The sequence below is a fragment of the Perognathus longimembris genome, chromosome 20 (genome assembly GCF_023159225.1).
Source record: "Perognathus longimembris pacificus isolate PPM17 chromosome 20, ASM2315922v1, whole genome shotgun sequence".
Classification (NCBI taxonomy): domain Eukaryota; kingdom Metazoa; phylum Chordata; class Mammalia; order Rodentia; family Heteromyidae; genus Perognathus; species Perognathus longimembris.
The window spans coordinates 33405134-33425934 of NC_063180.1; the positions used below are offsets into that span (position 1 = coordinate 33405134).

The 20801-nt window shown below is 40.1% G+C and overlaps 1 protein-coding gene across 4 annotated transcripts in view; it reads right to left on the reverse strand.

The window, feature by feature from the left end:
- The window catches only part of Akap13 (A-kinase anchoring protein 13), a 181892-nt gene that overhangs the window by 131359 nt on the left and 29732 nt on the right, over positions 1–20801 (reverse strand). For all 4 annotated transcript variants that reach the window (XM_048368854.1, XM_048368855.1, XM_048368856.1 and 1 more), the window contains exon 2: positions 6855–6898. In XM_048368854.1, the coding sequence (XP_048224811.1) occupies positions 6855–6887 (33 nt within the window). In that variant the 5' untranslated portion in view covers positions 6888–6898. The remainder of the gene's footprint in view (positions 1–6854; positions 6899–20801) is intronic.

Consider the following 20801-nt stretch of genomic DNA (forward strand, 5'->3'; position numbering starts at 1 on the left):
CCTGACCTATGCCCTCTGGGGACGATGACAAGCATGCATGTAAACAGAATACCATGTAATAAATGTACCAGCTTCTGTGGGTAGAAAGGTGAACACTCAAACTCTCCCTCTTACAAGGTACAACCAGGAAACTTGTATGGAGAAAAGTCTATGCCTGGAGCTGTTCAAGAATCAAAGCAGACCATCTGAGGTAGGTAAATATGCCCTTAAACATGCCATTACAGTGCAACCGGGAGAGAGTCTGCACTAGTTCATCTTTGTACACACTCAACGTCTCTCTGAAGGGCCTGACCTACCTATGGCTTCAGGACTTTGCAACACTGAGAGAAGCAAATTCCTTAAGATTTTTATTTGGTCCACAGAGAAGCACCAGCAGATGGCGCTCAATAAATACGTTGCATTCTCTAAAAAGCAGAGTAACTTCTCCCCTCCGCGCCCCCCCTCCCCCGCGCCCCCGGCAAAAGAGGGAATACTTGGCACTTCAGATGGTCAGTTACTAAAGTTTGGAAATTATTTAATATATAGAAATCATTTAATGAGGAATATTCCTTAAAATGAAGTATGTTTTTGAGGTTCTCTTTGTGTTTGGATACCCAACTCAGTTTCTTAGCCCACTCTTTTTAAACAAACTGCAGCCAGTTGGAAGGAGCTGGGTTTATTAGTGATTTTTTTTTTATAAAAGGAAAAAAAAACCCAGCCCCTCCCTCATGTCTTTCACATCTCTCTAGAACTACAAAAATTAGGTCAACACTTAAAAGAGACCCTGTCCCTTCTGTAATAATAGGTAAAGCCCTGCTAATTAACTCTTCAAATGAGGAACCTAAGATTCCCATAACTAGTAGTAGAAATATATTTAAACACCTTACCTACTCAGATCCTAAACCCTTGTACTTTGCAAGGGTTCCCCAAGTGTTATCCAAGAACTAGAAGTAGCACCCAGAACTTACTAGAAAGGTGGACTCTCCGCTCTGTTTCACGCCTCCTAAATCAGAGACGCTGAGGATGCAGCCTTGCAATCCGTGTTTTAATATGCCTTCAGTGATTCCAGAGCATGCTAAGTGCCTCTCCAAGGTTCTAAGGCCAGTGGCTCCACAGCATTATACTGCATGGAACCAGTATCACCAAGTTCTAGTGTCTGTCCCTAAATGGTTCTCATTCCTAACAACTTCTCAGGGTCTTGGTCTGACTTTTATCATACCACCAATGTCCTTACTTTACAAATCCTGGGCCACAGCCCACTCCCTTATACCACGGAGGGTTGAGAATAGGCACAGGGTAGCAATATATATCCTGATGTCATTTGGAACTTGGGCTTCAGACAAAAAGCCTGGCTTGAGTTCTCCGTCCTGTACTAACTGCATGAACTTAGCAAGTAACCCAAAGTTCTTTTTTATACTGTCCCCTCATCTTTAAAAGACAGAAGAGTTATCTCATAAAGTAATTAGGATGATTTTAGGAGAGAAGGAAAGTAGGACACAGAACATCTTTGGTGGTAACAAGTGTTGAATACATCTGAATACAAATGAAGACATTTGTGATTACCATTTTAACATATATTTGTGCCACCTTCTATTACACATTACAATCCCATACTCTAGAAAAACTGAGGTTAAAATCTCAGCAAAGCATTTCCTAGAATGTTCCTCTTTGCTATGTAGTCAAGGAAAAGAACTACTTTTATTTCTAAGACTTAGTAAGGTATGGACAACAGGCAATCACACCCATGCATGTGGCAGAAACCGAACAAAGGTCCTAAGGCCTGAAAAACAGGAATTCATATAAGAAAAGACACTGACTCTAAAGAAATAATTATAGCCATGGCTTCTTAAAATTATGCTCTCTGAGATCTCTTAATCATGCAAGACTGAATGGCTAGACGATGTAGGAATGCCACAGGTGACATAAAAGTGTTCAATAAAAGCGTTCAATAAAAGTGGGTAAAGATCATTCCTGGCCTTTAACAAACTCAAGAAGATGACAGGAAATGGTTGGAAACAAGCCCACAACCAGATTGGTGGGTCTCAAGAACCAAAAAAGGAATGTACCACTGCCTGAGCAGGAAGATAAAACTCACATTTCCTTCTGTGGACAAAACAAAGAGACAGCTGAGAATTCCACCCTGGCGGCCAGATGCTGTGTATACCACATGGGGTCAGCAGTTAATCCAAACAGAGCTTTGTGAAGGGCACCAAGGATGCACAGGGGCCAACAGCTTTTTATTGGTTTGTTTTTTTTAAGTAAATAACAACAAAACTGAGAGCCTAAGTGGTGTTCTTTCTACTTAAGGAAGGGTAAGTACTCTGCCCCCACATGAAAGTATACTAAAGGAAACCACCAAAAAACTCCAGAGCAATGTGTGGGAATAAGAAAAATTACTGAAGATGTAAAACATCAGCCTATTAACCAATCAGTAATCTGTGTGCCTTCCAGAAAATGGAACCACTTATGGATTTCTGAAATGTGGGTTCAGTGGGCTGACTTGATGAATCTAGCTAACAGTCTCATCTCATATAGCATAGCAAGTTCTAGAGAAGGCAATGAAAGCCTAGTGTCATAAATATACTAAAACTTTATAATACATACCTTCCTGATAACAACTTCCTCCCCCTAAAAATAAGAAAATAATCTTAATTCACAACTCTGTCAGATCAATAAAAGGGAACTACTTAGAAGCATATGCAGAGCTCCAAATAGATACAGAACATAGAACACTTAGGCTATTTTGGCTTTTTAAATTTCGTTTCTCATGTAATGTTAGTCCCTGGCTTTCACTAGAAGAGAACCTCTCAAAAGCCCCCATCTCAGTGGTCAGTGACATCCCAGTGACACTGGGTCATTTTAGGGGACCCTGGATCACAAAGTCCTTCTATGTGTTTTGTTTTTGTTTTTACCTGATGCCTAGGTAAAAATGAGACCAAGGAAAACAATTATTCAAAGTCACTGCCCTCAAGACAAACTCAACAGAGTAAATGGGAAAAGATACATGCACAAAAGTACACATCAAGTGTCGAAGGTGTTACAATAAGGACTGTGCAAACTGTGGGGGGGGGGGGGGGAGTATGCTGGATTCCACAGGACTGAGGGCTTAGAAAGAGCTCCAAAAGGACAGTGGTAGGAAATGAATCCTGAAAGAAAGGCAGTTTTCTCTGTGTGTGTCTTGGGAACAAAGTGCCTTTTGGAGCAGCAGGAAAGGCAGTAACAGTTTTTCATGGCTGATCCTATTCTGCTTTTCCATTCCTTAGGAAGACAGAGGACAAACATCTGGAGGAATGGTGCCTATTCTAATAGAAAGCCATAAAACCATCAGTGACAGTCTTGTTTTGTACACTGTAAACAGGGAAAGGCATCCAGTGCTTGCCAGTTTTTCTTATGATGCTACTGTGCTGTCAGAATGGTTGTTTCTGCCTCCTCTCAGAAGATGTGACATGGAAAAAAAAAAAATTGGTACTGAGGGGAAAAAGAAAGGAAGAACAACATAATAAACCAGATCTGTTGGGGTTCTGGAAGTATGTTTTCTAATTGGAATGGCTCTTCCTCTTGAAAATCTAATAACTGTGGGTTTTATCCCAAACACATGGCAGGTAGTGATTATTATCCCATATATTATCATGGAGCATGCCTTAGAACAGAATTTCTATCTCTGAGTACCTCATCAAATTAAATACTTCTGAATTACTTTCTTTTTCAGTATTTACTTTGTAGGAAGAAAAAAAAATGTCTTTTGCCTCTCTTGAGTCCCAGAAATGTGTGTGTGTGTGTGTCTCTCTCTCTCTCACACACACACACACACACACACACACACACACACACACACCTCAGAGACCTAAAAAGGTAAATTAGCCACTGAAAAATCTAAGACATGAACCTTAAGTTTCCCCCCTTTTAAATGTGTCCTTTTGGTCCCTTTGGTAGGTGAATTTCAGCATTCAATATAAACCACTTTGGTCAAGGTTAGGCATAGCAATCACCTCTACAATTGCCTCTAGAGTTATAGCAACACAGAACATCAAACACAGTGTCCAAAGCCAACTAAAACACTTCAGAAGGCAGTAGAGGCAGTACTGTGATACAGAAAAAGCATGGAAGAACCAGAGGAGCTACTGTTCTATTTTACAGGAGAAATGCTTCCGTGTTCCAGGATCCTGACCTGACTCTGACTGGTTTGGGGCTAATAAGTCACTACCTTTTTGAGGCCCCTCTAGGCATAAAGAATATAGCTACATACTTTCACTTCTGTAACCCTGTGAAAAGTCACCGAACATACTTTATTTTGACCACTTCCAACTAAGAGTGACTTCAAATAAGAAACTATTCTATTTGTACACATCATAAAGGTGTTCCTGCCACCAAAAAATGATCTTTGTCCTATTAAGTTTTATCAAATACCTCATCCATCTTCTTCTGGTTGTTATATTTTCTCTTCTTAGTTAACTCAGTTATTCCAACATGAATATTGTAATTTCTCTGTGCGTACTCAAGTCTTAAATTCAAACCAACTAATGGCCTGCCTCCTGCATATGGGGTAGGTTGTTTTTATGTGTGAATTTTTTGTTCTGTTTAGTTGGGGTGGGGGGAGCAAATTCTGCTACCCGACCAGATCTATCATAATCCCCTATGAAACTACAGGCAAATCCCTGCCCCTCCTTCTCTAATACCTAAGCCATTTTGTTTTTGAGATGGGGTCTCACTATAACCTTACTTGGGCTGGCATCATAACAGGCATGCACTTAATCTCACCTAGCTTGATTCTTTTGTGTGTGAGTGTGTGTCTGTGTGCGCGCGCATGCGTGCACGTGTGCATGTATGTAGTTCTGGGGTTTGAACCCAGGGCTTCACATTTGCCAGACATATATTCTACAACTGAGCCACATCCTGCCAGCCCTTTTTGTACTGGTTATTTTTCAGGCAGCATCTCAATTTCTGCCTCGGTGTGCCCTTGGATAGTGATCTGCCTATGTTTGGCTTCCTGTCACGGCTGAAACGACAGGCATATACTACCACACCAGGCTTCCTATGTTGAGGTGGAGTCTTAGGGACTTCTCTGTCTAGGGTTGGCTGTAACTACAATTCTCCCAACCTCAGGCTCCCAGGTTTCCAGGATTGAGATGAATGGGGCCTCCCATTTCTGTCCTAGCTGGTCTTGAACCACATCCTTCAGATCTCAGCTTTTTAAGTAGCTAGGATTATAGGTGGGAGCCACCATGCCTGGCTCCCTCAATCTCATTACTATTCAGTTTCTTCACTCTTCCAGAAGACTGGGTTTCAACTATCCTAAAATACAATGATTCCTGTGACTCAACAAATTTCTCCTCTCTCACCAGCCCACTGGCACATGCAGAGCTGAACCTGGGGCCTTCACTTTGGTGAAGCTTACAGGACTCTCTCTCTGAAATACAAAGCATGACACTCAAGCTACTCATCCTATTTATTGACATCTATGGTTCCCTTGTACTTTGATTCTGAGAAAGAGACACAAAAGACTCTTTCCTCCTTTGGAGATCTAAAACTTTTGCTTCCTTTTCAGCTGTTATTCTGGGGGAGTATTTATTTACTATCCCTGGTGTCTGGTTGCTAGGTCCAGTAGCTTATTCTGTAGGAGTGATAATGGGCTTATTCTATTTGTTTTCTAAATGTTAACCTTTCCTTCATGTGTTTGGTTTTTCTTTTACTATCTGACAGTATGCTTCATTCTTTACCCTTTCTGAAAAGGGCTATAGTTGTTCTCTTTACAATGAGAAAAGCTCTAGATCCAAAGGGTATGTATATTCTGTTTATTAAAAATATTAACAGTCATATGGTTTCCTGTAGACAAGTAGTTCAGATCCTAAGTCCCATAAAGACTAAAGAAAATCATTCATGACTCTGGAGTTGCTCGGACTGCTTCTAGCACATTCTCCCGGTAGGTGTTTCACAGAGTACATCTCTAGAATGCCACTCTATCACAAAAAAGGCAGCATGCCCACCCCCCACCCCCCAAAAAAGCAAATTTCTTAGTTTGACCTGAACAACAATGCGTGAAGTAAATGACTTAACTGACTATTGCATCCATATTGCTATGTGGAAAGGGTCCCTTTGCTTTTCTCATTTCCTAGAGGCTACAATCCTTGGCTCATGGATGCTTCCTCCACTTTCAAAGCCAGCAGCGAGGCATCTTCAAATCTCTGACCATCCTAACACATTCACTCATTTACAAAAACCCCTATGATTACAATGAGTCAATCAAGTAATTCAGCATAATATCCCATCTCAAGTTACCCAATGTAATTAATTATAAGAAGTCTCTTTCGCTGTGTAATGTAAACATAGACATAACTAGTAATTTCCTCCCTTTAGAGAGAATTCTTTCATCCAGAATTCCAAGGTAAACAGCACTTCTGCAATGACAGCACGCCACCTAGCTGCCACACAGAGTAACTCACAATGGCAGAAGGAAGATGGCCATTCTATTCTTATAGAAATGTACTGTAGGTAAAAACAGGAAGTCAGAATGCCATTTGCAAGACAACTTGTTTCACCTATGCATCCTATCACCGTGGCTAGACTCCTTCAAAAGCTTTAGAGGTATTGTTTGTTCCCCACCCAGTCTATGCATGTATCCAGTTGTTTAGTTAGTTAAAACTCAATTGTGTATGCCAGTATACATGTGCGAAACTTTTTTTGATATTTCAGTATCACATGAGAGTGGCCATTGATTATGACAAATAAGTAATACATAAAGGCAGAAAACTAAAAAATTATATAGTATTCAAAGAAAACATGATTATCAAGTACTAACATAATTTTTGATGAATGTGCTAAACTGACAACAATGAGTATTTGACCTTAAAATATTTTTTAATACTGTATTTACTCACATATAATGGAGCTTGTTGTGGAGTAAGTTTCATGACCGAGGACACTGAAAGAGAAATATAAGATGTAAATAAGAATAAACTTATAAAAGATGTTACCAGAAATATATATATTTAAAAAAAAAAACACTAAAATTCAGCTCTGTGAGTGTAATCCAACATCTACAATTACTGTGTATCTCGCTTCCCTTAAGAGTATGGGAAGGAGGAAGCTCAAAGACTACAGAATTATATTCCAGACTGAAATCTTTCAAGAAGGGAGAGATATTTGCTGTCACAGAAAATTTCAACAACCAAGAGGACATTTAAAACAAATACCAAAGCAGAGCCCATAGAATCCACTGTGCTTTTATATAACCCAAAAAACTCGCAAAATGCTGCATACCCAGGAAGGAGACTCTCCCCACCATCACTAGGGAGCTTGGGAGGCAACAGAAGAAGGGAGGCTACAGCTTGCCTGGAACAGCCAGAAGTTAGTATCCTCCTCAAAACTAATGGCTGAATTCCCTGGTTATTTCTGTCACTAAATAAATTCTCACAAAAGAGCTTTAGAGAAGCCTTCCAGGGTTGTATAATACATGTCTGAATAGTAAGAATAGCATGTTCTCAAAAGCTGAACTTGGTGATTCACTAGGACTTCAGAATGACAAATCTTCCGACAAACACTCTGAATGTGGACATAAACCAATCTCATGCTCACTAGAGTCAGAGGAGACCCAAATAACTTCATTATAATTCCATCTGAAGAAGTTTCTTATTCATAATTAATGTAAAAACTAACCATAAATGTAAAAAGCACAGAAATGTCATTCACACAGGAAAAAAAATAAGCAAAATTCCACATATTGTATTCTACCAGATTGTAGCCTTACCAAAAATGAGCTGAAATCCAAACAGTACAAATTAAGGATTATCAAAACCAGACAATGATGTCCTAGTGACCATGTATGATTTCAACAGACTCTTTTCAGTATAAAATCCTCACAGATCTGCCACAGATCAAGCAATATATTTCCGAAACCAAGGTTCATCCAAAAGGCAACTGATACAAGTAGGGAGGCTCACAAATCCAATCATCTTCTAAGCACTTACAGGCCACTGGCTAAACTGTGTTCTGCTGGGATAAAGGCAGTAGGGAACCAACAGAAGCACCTCAGCACCCATTCTTTTGTTCTCAGGTCGACCTCCACAGGGATCAAATTTTCTGGTTCTAGCACTCTATTCTCCCTGCCCACCTTCATTTAATGACACTTTACCTTTAGATGCTAAAGTTGTCAAAACCCACGCTAGAGAAATGAGAAAATAAGCAACTTCCCTTTAATGCAAAAATTAAGAATATTTCAAGTCCATTAGATTCAAGTCATAAACCTGGATGAAAAAGAAAGCCATTTAGGTTTTTTTTGGCCAGTCCTGGGGCTTGGACTCAGGGCCTGAGCACTCTCCCTGGCTTCTTCTTGCTCAAGGATAGCACTCTGCCACTTGAGCCACAGCGCCACTTCTGGCCATTTTCTATATATGTGGTGCTGGGGAATCGAACCCAGGGCCTCATGTATACGAGGCAAGCACTCTTGCCACTAGGCCATATCCCCAGCCCCACCATTTAGTTTTTAAATCACTGGGTAATTTTTAGTTAGCTTTCCAGGTCCTGTTCAGATTGTCCTGGGACACTTGCATAGAAGAACCAATGTGCTTTGTGTAGTTTATGAAAAGTTTCTGCCCTCTAAGGAATTCATTAACATTGATAAAGAAACAGAATATTCTGCTGATCCATAAGGATCTATACTGTGAAAATATTGACTTAGAAGCCCTCTTATGTTCATAATTTGCCAAGAAAAACTTAGGATGTCTGTATAAAGACCACAGCAACAAGTTATCTGAGTCTGTGGCTGCAATTAAGTAGGAATGCTGGTGAAACTCACATGGATCTAAGGAAGGGCCGATGTCATCTAAACTGTGGAGAATCATGAACTCATCTAGACATATTTTAAAGCCAGGACCTGTACAAGTTGTTCCAGTGCAGACATTAAAGAGGGATGACAAAGTGTCAGTTCTCCCACACTGGCCAAGGAGACAGGTCATTGTTATGCAGGCAACACAGGCTGCCAGAAAGAATAATTGTCAAAAGCAATCAAAACAATGGTCAGAAGGTTCCAAAAATGGGAGACTTGTTGTAAGTTCAGATGACTTTTAGGTTTCAACATTGGCACATAAGCAGAAAGACAGAATCAACCTTCACAGAGCTTTACATTCTCTCCATTTTAATGGTAAAAATGTTAAGTGTTTCAGGCTGGGAATATGGCCTAGTGGCAAGAGTGCTTGCCTCATAGAAGCCCTGGATTCAATTCCCCAGCACCACATATACAGAAAACGGCCAGAAGTGGCGCTGTGCCTCAAGTGGCAGAGTGCTAGACTTAAACAAAAAGAAGTCAGGGGCAGTGCTCAGGCTCTGAGTCCAAGCCCCAGAACTGGCCAAAAAAAAATTAAGTATGTCAAAGATTATATGATTTAAAACTAAAACAAAAGGTGGGAGAGGCCAAAGTCTCCTCAAAAGAGGGATCCAAGCCCAGACTGATATCAACACATGTAATTTCCTCCATCATGAAGTTTTTGTTTTGACAACAGATTTTTTTAATGAAACTTCCCCAAAATGAAATGTGCTATAGCTACCAAATAACTTAACCAAAAAATATTAAGAGAGGCTGGGAATATGGCCTAGTGGAAAGAGTGCTTGCCTCGTATACATGAAGCCCTGGGTTCGATTCCCAAGCAACACATATACAGAAAACAGCCAGAAGTGGCGCTGTGGCTCAAGTGGTAGAGTGCTAGCCTTGAGCAAAAAGAAGCCAGGGACAGTACTCAGACCCTGAGTCCAAGGCCCAGGACTGGCAAAAAAAAAAAAAATATTAAGAGAAAATTCTTATATTTCTCCCTTGGCCAGTAACCAAAGAGTGATATAAAGCAAATTCACAGATTGAAATCAGGCCACTTTCACATAACAACCAATGCATGAGAAATGAGAATAGTAAGCTCACCTAGCATTAGAAAGACTAAGAAATGGTAATAGCAAACTTCCAAGACTTAAGTGATGTGATGTTAGAATATTCACCAAATCCCTTACTCAGAACTAAAAGCAGCTACATATGCAAGGAGTCACAAATTTGTGAAAGGTGTAAAATAATAAGCAGAGACAGTCACGGAGTACTTTTGTTTTCCCACATCTTCTACTCTATTTCATAATGCTGAAAGAAAAATGACACAAACTGTCAAAACAAGACTCAACCAATTTTAATGTAACTGTCTCAATTATATAAACAGATGCTCTCTCTTAATACCTATAACATAAATCTATTTCTTTTGTCTGTTGTTTGTTTTATTTATTGGTTTGTGTTGGTGATACTAGAGATCAAATCTGGGGCCTGGAAAGCACTATCCCAACTGAGCCACAGCTTAGTTTAAAAGAAGCAAAAATGGTGGCTCTAATCCTCCAGCTCTTGTTACCAAGATCAGGAAGGGAAAACCAACTCTCTGGAAGGTGGGGCCCCAGACAGAGATAAAGCAGGAGGCAAGTTTCACCAAGCGGAAACAGGAGGATCACAGAGCAGAAAGAACAGCACAAGAAGATAAGAACAATACAGATGAATGAAAAGTGCAAGAAAAGGACAGTAGGAAAGAACACTTATATGACTCACATAGCTCCAAGAGGCCTCAGAAACCAAGAAAAGGAATGCCAACGACATCAATAAATTTTCTGCCTTTTGTTTTCTTTATGCTCAGCTCCCATTTCTATTATTCACGATTATAATCTCCAAGAGTCACAAAAAGTAGCACTAAAAGATGCTACATAGGCATACATGGGCTACATAGACTAATATCAAACCCAGAAAGAGCCAGGGATCGGCTGCAAGTCAGAATCAAATCCATTAGGTCAGAGTCACACTACGGTTTCTCTGAGATGCAGCATGTCACAGTTGGCTTTCCAATCAATCTGCAAAAGCACTGCAGTCCCCTTATCATAACTCCTAGTCAAACACCATCAGTCACAAAACATAGTCCAAAGGAGTACAGGGTAGCCTGAGCAGCCCAGGTCAGCAGGCCAGGTCAATCCTCCTTCTTCCCAGGGAGAAACTACGGCCAGTTTTCCTGTCTGCACTTGCAGACTTGAGTGTCGGGGCCTCATCACTGTAAGACAATCTCTCCAGGCCAACACATATGCCTGTGAATGCTGTTTTCTTTCTGTAGTACTCTCTGCCTATAGTGAAGTAAGCACAATCTTTTTAAAAACAGTTCTTTTGAAGTAACTAACGCTATTCCTTGAGGGATTTCTAGGGTACAGAAGTAATGCAGTAATTTTCCATGACTCAAGAAAGGGAGAGAAAAAATAAAAGCAGTTTAGGGGCACATTTGCCCACTTTAGGTTTGTTTTTGTTTTTTGCACTTCCAACCTCCAATGTGGCTAATCAATTGTGTAAACAGTTTAATCACTGCTCTGGACCTGTGTGTCTATGGATATGGTGTTAGCGCCATAGGTCGATGGAGGACTCCACTAAGTTTTATTTTCCCCATCTGCAAAATGGGGATAAGTAAGGATAAAAGATAAATAGTTAAGTATTATTTAGGCAGTAAGAAAATAAAGTAAGTTCTTGAATTACATGACAACTAACCAGGTTAGCACTAACCTGACATCACAATCAACTCCTGCATCGTAATTATTTATGCTGATCCCCAATCCTAAAGAAAGATTGATTGTTACTGAGGAAAATGTAGATTCCAACAGATCTGGTACTCTGTTGAACATGCTATTTATCATTGGGTGAACCCTCAGAAGCCACTCTCACTCCCCCTCACTACCTCTCTGGTGCCTGTCAGTCGTGTTCAAGACCCCAGTATATATGCAGTCTTACTTAGCACACCTCTTTCCCCACCCCACCCCTTCCATCTGGTCCTGCACCCTCCACCTGCTGCATCAATGCTCTGCCCTCATGCCTTTGTTCATGCCTCCAGATTGCAGATTGCTACTTAAGAATTGTTGCTAATAATCTAACTCTCACAAGCAGCAATAAGTGAAATACTACTTTTTTCTCAACTTCTGTGTCTGACTTTTCTCTAACTTGCTAACTCAACTCTAGCACACTGCCAATGTCTTTTGCAGCACCCCTCCATACCACTACCATGAATACCACACTAAATGCCAATTGAACCTTCAAGTAAATACTAAAGAAAGACTGATTTTTCCAACATGAACACCAAATAAAAGTTAATCAGAATTTCTGTGCAATGGATGATGGCCAACAAGTACCCCCAAAACCACAAAAAAACCCACCCTATCTAAATGGAAATATCTAAGTCCTGTCTACTCTCAGAAGGAAGCCCCATTACTCCCAGAAGACCACTCTAGTAACTTATTAAGACAGTACAGTCTTGCCCAGTGTTGACAAGTTCAGCCTGAGACAATTTCTTGTTGGGGGACAGGGGCAGCCTGGAGGGCTGAGCATGTTCTTTCTGAAAAACCTCGAGGTGAGAGGAAGGCAAACTGCCATGCTACCTGACACTGAACTCAGACTCCACATGGTGGCCAGTGCTTCTGGGAGGCGCACATGCACGTTATTTCAATTCTCTTTTGATGTCCACAAAGGTCTGTGGTTTCCTGAAAATATGGTTTCTGCTGCTTGCAACAATCTAAATAGAGAAGAAAACTCCCACTGGCCATTCCACAGGTGAGAATTTTGCTGCCAGCTGTGTCCTGTTATCCAAAGGAAACGGAACTCTAAGTGGCCTGGATGGAGGTCCAGGCAAGGGAAAGCAAGGCCATAAATTCATAAGTGCTGACACTTATCCCTATGGTAATAAGAATAAACTTTAAAACTAGAGAATTTCATACCCAGCTGGACTTTATGTAAATTAACTTCGGCAAGAGTTAAAATAAGATATCCGGTACACAGACTGCCAAATTTAAGCCTTTTATACATCCTTAGTCCTTTCCAACCTCTATCAACCAAAACGCAAGAAGGCTAAACACATTATAAGCCACCTGGAAGAGGAAATATAGGCAAATGGGCTCTTTACCAAGGCAGACATTATTGAGCTGGATGAGTGTACCTGAACAAACCCCAGAGCCTGCAGTAGCTACACTTGGAATTCCTATATTCTTAGATCCCCTCGGAAATGCACATACACCATGGATACATCAGGTGATAAAATCCTTGCCAGAGAGATCCACAAGTGGCAAACAGTGAAAGAAGTAGAAGTAGCTATATGATTTTAAAATGGCAATTTGTAAGTGGCTAATTCTATTTGTATACTAGTAGTGATCATTCATTTTTAACTCATATATGCTTCACAAAACAAGCTTAAGTGTTTGAACACTGCTAAGATAGAGAACTAGTAAGGTTAGATCTCTGAATTCAAAGTCATTTACTAGGTTTAAAAAGCAAAGCAGGGCTGGGAATATGGCCTAGCCGAAAGAGTGCTTGCCTCATATACATGAAACCCTAGGTTCGATTCCTCAGAACCACATATATAGAAAAGGTCAGAAGTGGCACTGTGGCTTAAGTTGGCAGAGTGCTAGCCTTGAGCAAAAAGAAGCCAGGGAGAGTGCTCAGGCCCTGAGTTCAAGGCCCAGGACTGGCTAAAAGAGAGAGAGAGAGAGGAGAGAGAGAGAGAGAGAGAGAGAGAGAGAGAGAGAGAGAGAGAGAGAGAGAGAGAGAGAGAGAGAGAGAGAGAGAGAGGAAGGAGAGAGAGAGAGATTTCATCAAAATATTAAAGTTATTAGCAGGTTAAGCTTGGATACTATATGTGCTCTAGATTTGGAAATAAGAGATTAAAGAGAAACTTCAGTGATCACTCTGAATTTCTGGACTTTTAAAAGGTTACAGATGTTAACAACATAAAACAGATGAATGGAAAACTAATTTCCAGACTGAACTAAATTTTGTAGAGTGACAGAGGGAATAAGGTTACCCTGATACATTGTTTAAATGTGTGAAAATGTCACAATGTAATCACCATTGTACTAGTAATGTATGTTAATTTAAAAAGGAAGTTGACATAAGAAATACAGACCTGGTAGTTTAAAGTATTTTAGCATTCCTAGGTATGTATGTACATAAATGGCACTTACATAAAACGTAAAATAAAAGTTAAATTGTTCTTTCTGGTAAATGTGGTACAGGCCATATTAACTTGCACTTGAGACTCAAATATTTAATATATGTGGAAAATACACAAAAATAGTTTCAGAAACACCCAGGCCATGACACAATAACATTTCCCTTAAAAACACCACACTTTAAAAAAATTGTAATACATAAATTTAAAAAAAATCAATAATAAAATTTTTTTTAAAAATCAATGTTACAACAGTGCTTAATTATTAGTCCCAAAAGCTAATCATGTAGTAATGATGAGCACAACCAACAACTTTTCCTCAAAGTCTTCCAATCAAAAAGTAAACTAATTTAGGGGCTGGGAATATGGTCTAATGATAGAGTGCTTGCCTCATATACATGAAGCCCTGGGTTCGATTCCTCAGTACCACATATATAGAAAAAGGCAGAAGGGGTGCTGTGGCTCAAGTGGCAGAGTGCTAGCCTTGAGCAAAAAGAAGCCAGGGACAGTGCTAAGGCCCTGAGTCCAAGCCCCAGAATTGCCCCCGCAAAAAAAAATTAATTTAGGGGAAAAATGCAAAGACTTTACCCAGTGTCCTAAAAGTAAAATATTGCTTTCCAAGTTCTGTTATCTGGAGTAAAGACAGAAGTGAGAGGTAGGCAACACTGGTACATACATATGTACATACATGTGTGTATGTATGTTCAAAGAACTCAGGTCATCAGGAAGTGGTTTGATTTAAAAAAGGATAAAGAAATGATGCAATGTATGCAAATACAGGTACAGAAACTACAACTGGAGCCAACAGATGTTTGAGTGCATACTTAAGAGACTGTAGATAGAACAGTCAACAGTCCAAATAAGCTTTTCAGAGCAAGCTGCAACCTTCGATTTCTGAGTTTCCACATAAATTAAACAGGCCCCACAGAAGGCATTCAGCCACAGCAAACAGTTGGTTCTGTGCTACATTAGCCATGGTTAGAAGCAGAGAAGAATTCAGATGGATTTGAAAGATCAAAGAACTAAAGGTTCCTCCAAAAAACCCAGGAAGAGCTGATCCATCAAAAAATTCAAAATTAATAAAATCCCAATATCTGTCTTCTTCAACTCCCCAGGGATATCAGGGATTTGAACTTGAGGCCTGGAGTTAACCCCTCCCTCCCCAGTCTCATTTCTTTTTGACTGGGCCAGCCTCAGACCATGATCCTCCTACTGATGTGTCCCACAATAACTGGCATCACAAGCTGGGACCACTCACCTGGTTTGTTTAATGAGATGAGAGTCTCACTATCTTGTGCCTAGATTGGCCAGGAACCACAACCTCCTGACACCTTCTCTCCAGATTATCTGGGATTACAGATGTGAGCCACAGCACCATTTCTGGTCTAATAAAGAATGGCTTACAGACCCACAAACACAGATACACAGAAAGGTTAAAAGTAATAAATGCCTAAAGATCAATAAAGATCACTATAAATACATGTAAGAAAAAATATACGGTAATATACTTCTTTGGTTTATTATTAAAATATATACTATAGGGGCTGGGGATATAGCCTAGTGGCAAGAGTGCCTGCCTCGGATACACGAGGCCCTAGGTTCGATTCCCCAGCACCACATATACAGAAAACGGCCAGAAGCGGCGCTGTGGCTCAAGTGGCAGAGTGCTAGCCTTGAGCGGGAATAAGCCAGGGACAGTGCTCAGGCCCTGAGTCCAAGGCCCAAGACTGGCCAAAAAAAATAAATAAATAAAATAAAATAAAATATATACTATATATAAATGTTTATGTTTATATACTATATAAATACAATATTTATATAATGTATAAATATATATTTTTAAATATACTATAGTTATACATATAAACTGATATATTTATATATCGCATATATAAATAACATTTAAATAGTATATTAAAGATATACTATCTATACTTTCATTTTTGGTTTTATTATTAATCTACAGAAGAAAAGATAAGGTAAGCAACTGAAAATTCTGAGCTGAATTAACTTTCCTTTTAGGAAGATTCTGTTATAAATTTATTAAGAGTCCTAAATCCAGCAGTACATTGCCTGAGGTTAAGTTCTAGCTATATCCTTCTTAACTATGCAATATTGAGAGCAAGCCAATTACAATTCTGAGCCCAGTTTTTCTTTGTTTGTTTGTTTGTTTTTGCCAGTCCTGGGCCTTGGACTCAGGGCCTGAGCACTGTCCCTGGCTTCTTCCTGCTCAAGGCTAGCACTCTGCCACCTGAGCCACAGCGCCACTTCTGGCCGTTTTCTGTATATGTGGTGCTGGGGAATCGAACCCAGGGCCTCATGTATACGAGGCAAGCTCTCTCGCCACTAGGCCATATCCCCAGCCCCTGAGCCCAGTTTTTCTATACAGATAAGTGAGAACCTACCAGTTTTACCTCCCTCTTTAAAATTAATTCCCTAAAACTACAGAATTACACAAAAATGTACTAAAGTAAAAGTGACCCAGAGTAGCTAATAAAACCAAAAGGAAAATGACCCAGAGTACACTAGCTAATAAAACCAAAAGGAAATCAAAGGAATACTTATTTACATGGAAATGTACATGCGGGTTCTTTTAAGTTCTTCAAGAACTTTAGGAAGTATATGTTATTTCTACCAAAAAAAACTTGACATCAGGGTCAAAGACTTTGGCTTTAGATAACTTATTCAAAAATAGCAAACTGTGGAGTTATACTTTCTGTATATGAGGCGAGCACTCTTGCCACTAGGCCATATCCCCAGCCCTGGAGTTATACTTTCTGACATCAAAACTTTCCTATTTTAATTCTGCATTGTACTTCCCCTCCCCTCCCCACCCCCAAAATTCAGCAAGTATATTTCTAAGTTATTTATTTATAACACATTATTGCCACTCACCACAGGCACACAAGAGACAAGTACAAGGGAGAGGTACGGAAAGTATTTCAGTATTTCTGCACATGAGAGGAACCAGTGAGAATAGGGCAATATTGCAAATTAACCACTACAATGGCCTCACAAGTATACAGAAGCTGGGTGAGAAATACATAGTATGCATGTAGGAAAAGACTAGGGTTAGAACCACAGAAACCTGGTACCCTCCTTTCAACTGAGGCATCTTAACAATGATCATCACCAAGTTACCAGTGACTCTCAATGTGGCCACCAGCAACATCACCTAGGAGGAAAAAAGGTTGCTCTCTGCCAAAGTTGACTCTAGCATCAAAAGAATTCCCTGCGTTTGATGTAGCTAGTCTAGCTCAAATGTATCAGCTTCCTCTTTGCCCTTTCTAAGAAATAGGGTGGCAGGAAAGGAAAGAAAGAAAAAAAAAGGCAACACACACACACACACACACACACACACACACAGAGCCAATGTTCCCTCCAGACCTCAGAAAGCAACCAGCCCTGGCAAATCTCTTAAAAAAAAAAACAAAAAAAAAACACCATATCCTACCATGTTGTGCAATTTAGTCTCGACGGCAATTTAATCAAGGTTCCATAACACTGTGACACTGTGGATATATGGGAGCCAGAAAGAAACCCTAGAGGTCCTGAAATCAGAAGCAGACACTGGGGAAGACACAAGACAAACCAGGCTGGATGGGTAAAAGGATCATCATGTTGTTCTCCCCAGCCCCCCGCCCCCCAGCAATGTCTTTATCAGATGTAGGACAAGTGTGGCCTGTATTTGTTCACTGCTTTCATTGCATTCTCTTCTCTTTGTACAACTTCATTTACACTTTCCTGGAAAACTGTTCTACATTTGTCTCCAACTCCTTCCTCTCTACTCTTCAGATTAGATCACTGTTATTATCTACAAGTTCAATGACTCAGCTCTGTTCTGTTACTATCCTGAAAAATTACTTGACAGATTTTCCTTCTTATAGTTTCTACTCTTCTAAGATTTTTGTTTCTTTTCATTACAGTAGTTCTTCCTGTATCTGAGTACAGTAATACCAGTTTCTATAAAATTTCCTGCCTGCTAAGCCTAACACCTGGGTCATTTGGGGATTAATCTCTATTAATTAGTTTTTCACTTTAGAATGAACCATTTTCTTGGCTTTTTTCATATTTTGAGTAATTTCTTAGTAAATCCTGGGCTCTGTGGCAACTCTGGATTCTTCTACTCCCCCAAAGAACCTTGACTTTTTCTGGTTTTAACAGGCAGTTAATTGAACCCAGATGGCAAACTTTTGTTCTCTTGAGGGCAGCTTCAAATCTCCTTCCATTTTAAAAGCCTTGGCTTAGCTGCCCCCATTCAAGTATAGTTCAGTGATTTGGACAGAATTTCTACACAGAATTTAGGACACTCCCTGTCTCTCCCCACTTCCTTCCCCTCTCTCCTATGTTTCTTCCTTCATGGTGCCAAAGGCTCTGACTGTCCTTAACTGTGCCTTCTGGTGCTAAAGGCCATGGACATGGCTGGTTTTTAGTTGTCCTACACTAAAAAATAAGGCTGCTACCAAACAACTGCTCTCCAGCATCTCCTATCACTAGCTACTCTCCAGTGCCTTTGTAAAGTTGTTTTATATATGTTATCACAAGACACAGGGTAAGCGAATACACTATTAATACCAAACTTACTGGAAGGCAATTTAGCTATAAATGGATTTAATTTTATTAAAATTACCTAAGTAAGTAAGATGGGTTGCCGGTGGGTCATGCCTGTAATCCTGGCTACTCAGGAGGCTGAGATCTGAGGATCTCAGTTCAAAGCCAGCCCAGGGGACTGGGAATAAGGCCTAGTGGTAAAGTGCTCGCCTCGTGAAGTCCTGGGTTCAATTCCTCAGCACCACATATATAGAAAAAGCCGGAAGTGGCACTGTGACTCAAGTGGTAGAGTGCTAGCCTTGAGCACAAAGAAGCTAGGGACAGTGCACAGACCCTGATTTCAAGCCCAGGACTGGCAAAACAAAACAAAGCCATCCCAGGCAGGAAAGTCCATGAGACTCTTATCTCCAATTAACCCTCAGAAAAATATGCTAGCCTTGAGTGATAAAGCTCAGGGACAGTGCCCAGGCCCTGAGTTCAAGCTCTATGAACAACCCTTCCCTCCCCCCACAAAAAAACACATTAACATTTTTGTTCAAATGTCTTCATGGTGGGCTGGGGATATGGCCTAGTGGCAAGTGCTTGCCTCATATACATGAGTCCCTGGGTTCAAGTCCCCAGCACCACATATACAAAAAATGGCCAGAAGTGGCGCTGTGGCTCAAGTGGCAGAGTGCTAGCCTTGAGCAAAAAGAGGCCAGGGACAGTGCTCAGGCCCTGAGTCCAAGCCCCAGGACTGGCCAAAAAAACAAACAAACAAAAAAAAAATGTCTTCATGGTAAAGGGAAAAGTACATACTTGTAAAGAAGCACTGAGGGAATAATAAGCTCCTAGTACTTTATAGTTTTACACTGCTCTCCTGGACTCTGAGCATGTCTACCCTCCATATATATAAGTCAACAACTTGGATTTTAAGAACCATTTCTCCTGTCAAATCCTTTCAAGAAAACTTTGGCCTTTCCCCTGAACCCATATTAATGCCAAGATCTTTATTTCATGATGCCACCCCAACTCTAGGAATAGCAGTCCACTCACCAGGCACAGTACTTCAATTAAGGCTAAAGAAACATGAGCTGGGAATATGGCCTAGTGGTAAAGTACTCGCCTTATATACATGAAGCCCTGGGTTCGATTCCCCAGCATCACATATATAGAAAAAGCCGGACGTGGCATTGTGGCTCAAGTGGTAGAGTGCTAGCCTTGAACAAAAAGAAGCCAGGGACAGTGCTCAGGCCCTGAGTTCAAGCCCCGGGACTGGCAAAAAAAACCAACAAGGCTAAAGAAACTGAAACTTTCAGGTATAGTACTATTACAATGAGACAAATATAAATAGTCTGTGGCTCTCCCAATCCCTGCCTTAGATTAATAACTTAATTATAGACATGCTTTTTTTTTATAGATAGTTGACATCATTCCTCCTCAAGTCACTCTATATGCAAATACTATAATAATGGTAAAGTTATGGTGCAGTGGGAATCCAAAGGAAGATTTAATTCAATGAGTGTTCATCAAAACATGTCATAAATCACTTCCTTAATAGGAGAGGCAGTAAGAAAATACAATTAAGTGACATCTGAGGAAATAGAATATATAAAATAACTGAATCTCCTGGCTAAATTACTTTTGAATCAATGATTACTAAGAAACCTAACGTGTATTAGTTTACTTTTCTGACTCTAAAATTAGACTATACCAGTCACTTTTCTCTAGGCTGGTCCTAGGGATGCCATGATAGTCTACAGTTCTCACTGTGAACTCTATAAGGAGAGATTTAAAAGTGAAGCCCTTTCAGTGGTAAGAGGACAACTTGTTTACCATTTTCTCTGGTACCAGTAGAGGCCACAAAAACAAAGAGCACAAACTGTAATGGTCAATGCTCAATTAAGAGTTACAGAGGGATCATTAAGAAACACAAATACCCCTAAGAAAGATCATTCCAAAGAACTATTTTGATCAGACAACTTCCCCTTAACTTATCAAAGATCAGAGGATAAGGGCTTTTTGACTGAGTAAGCACTGAGAGGGTGAGGGGGAAAGAAAAAGAAAAAGAAAAAAAAAACTGCTCATTTCAAGGATGACATACTCTAACAGAAAACAAGGCATTAATGTGGAAAACAATATATGAAAACAACTACAACATCTCTCCACCTTAATTTCCTCAGTTTTAAAACAGAATTCAAAACAGCTACCATGATTGTCCATATGGAAAGTTAACTCCTGTGGCAACACAGTAACCAAGGGAAGGGAGTAGGAGGTCCAAAAAGAAAAGTAGAAGTACACAGAACAGATTCTTCT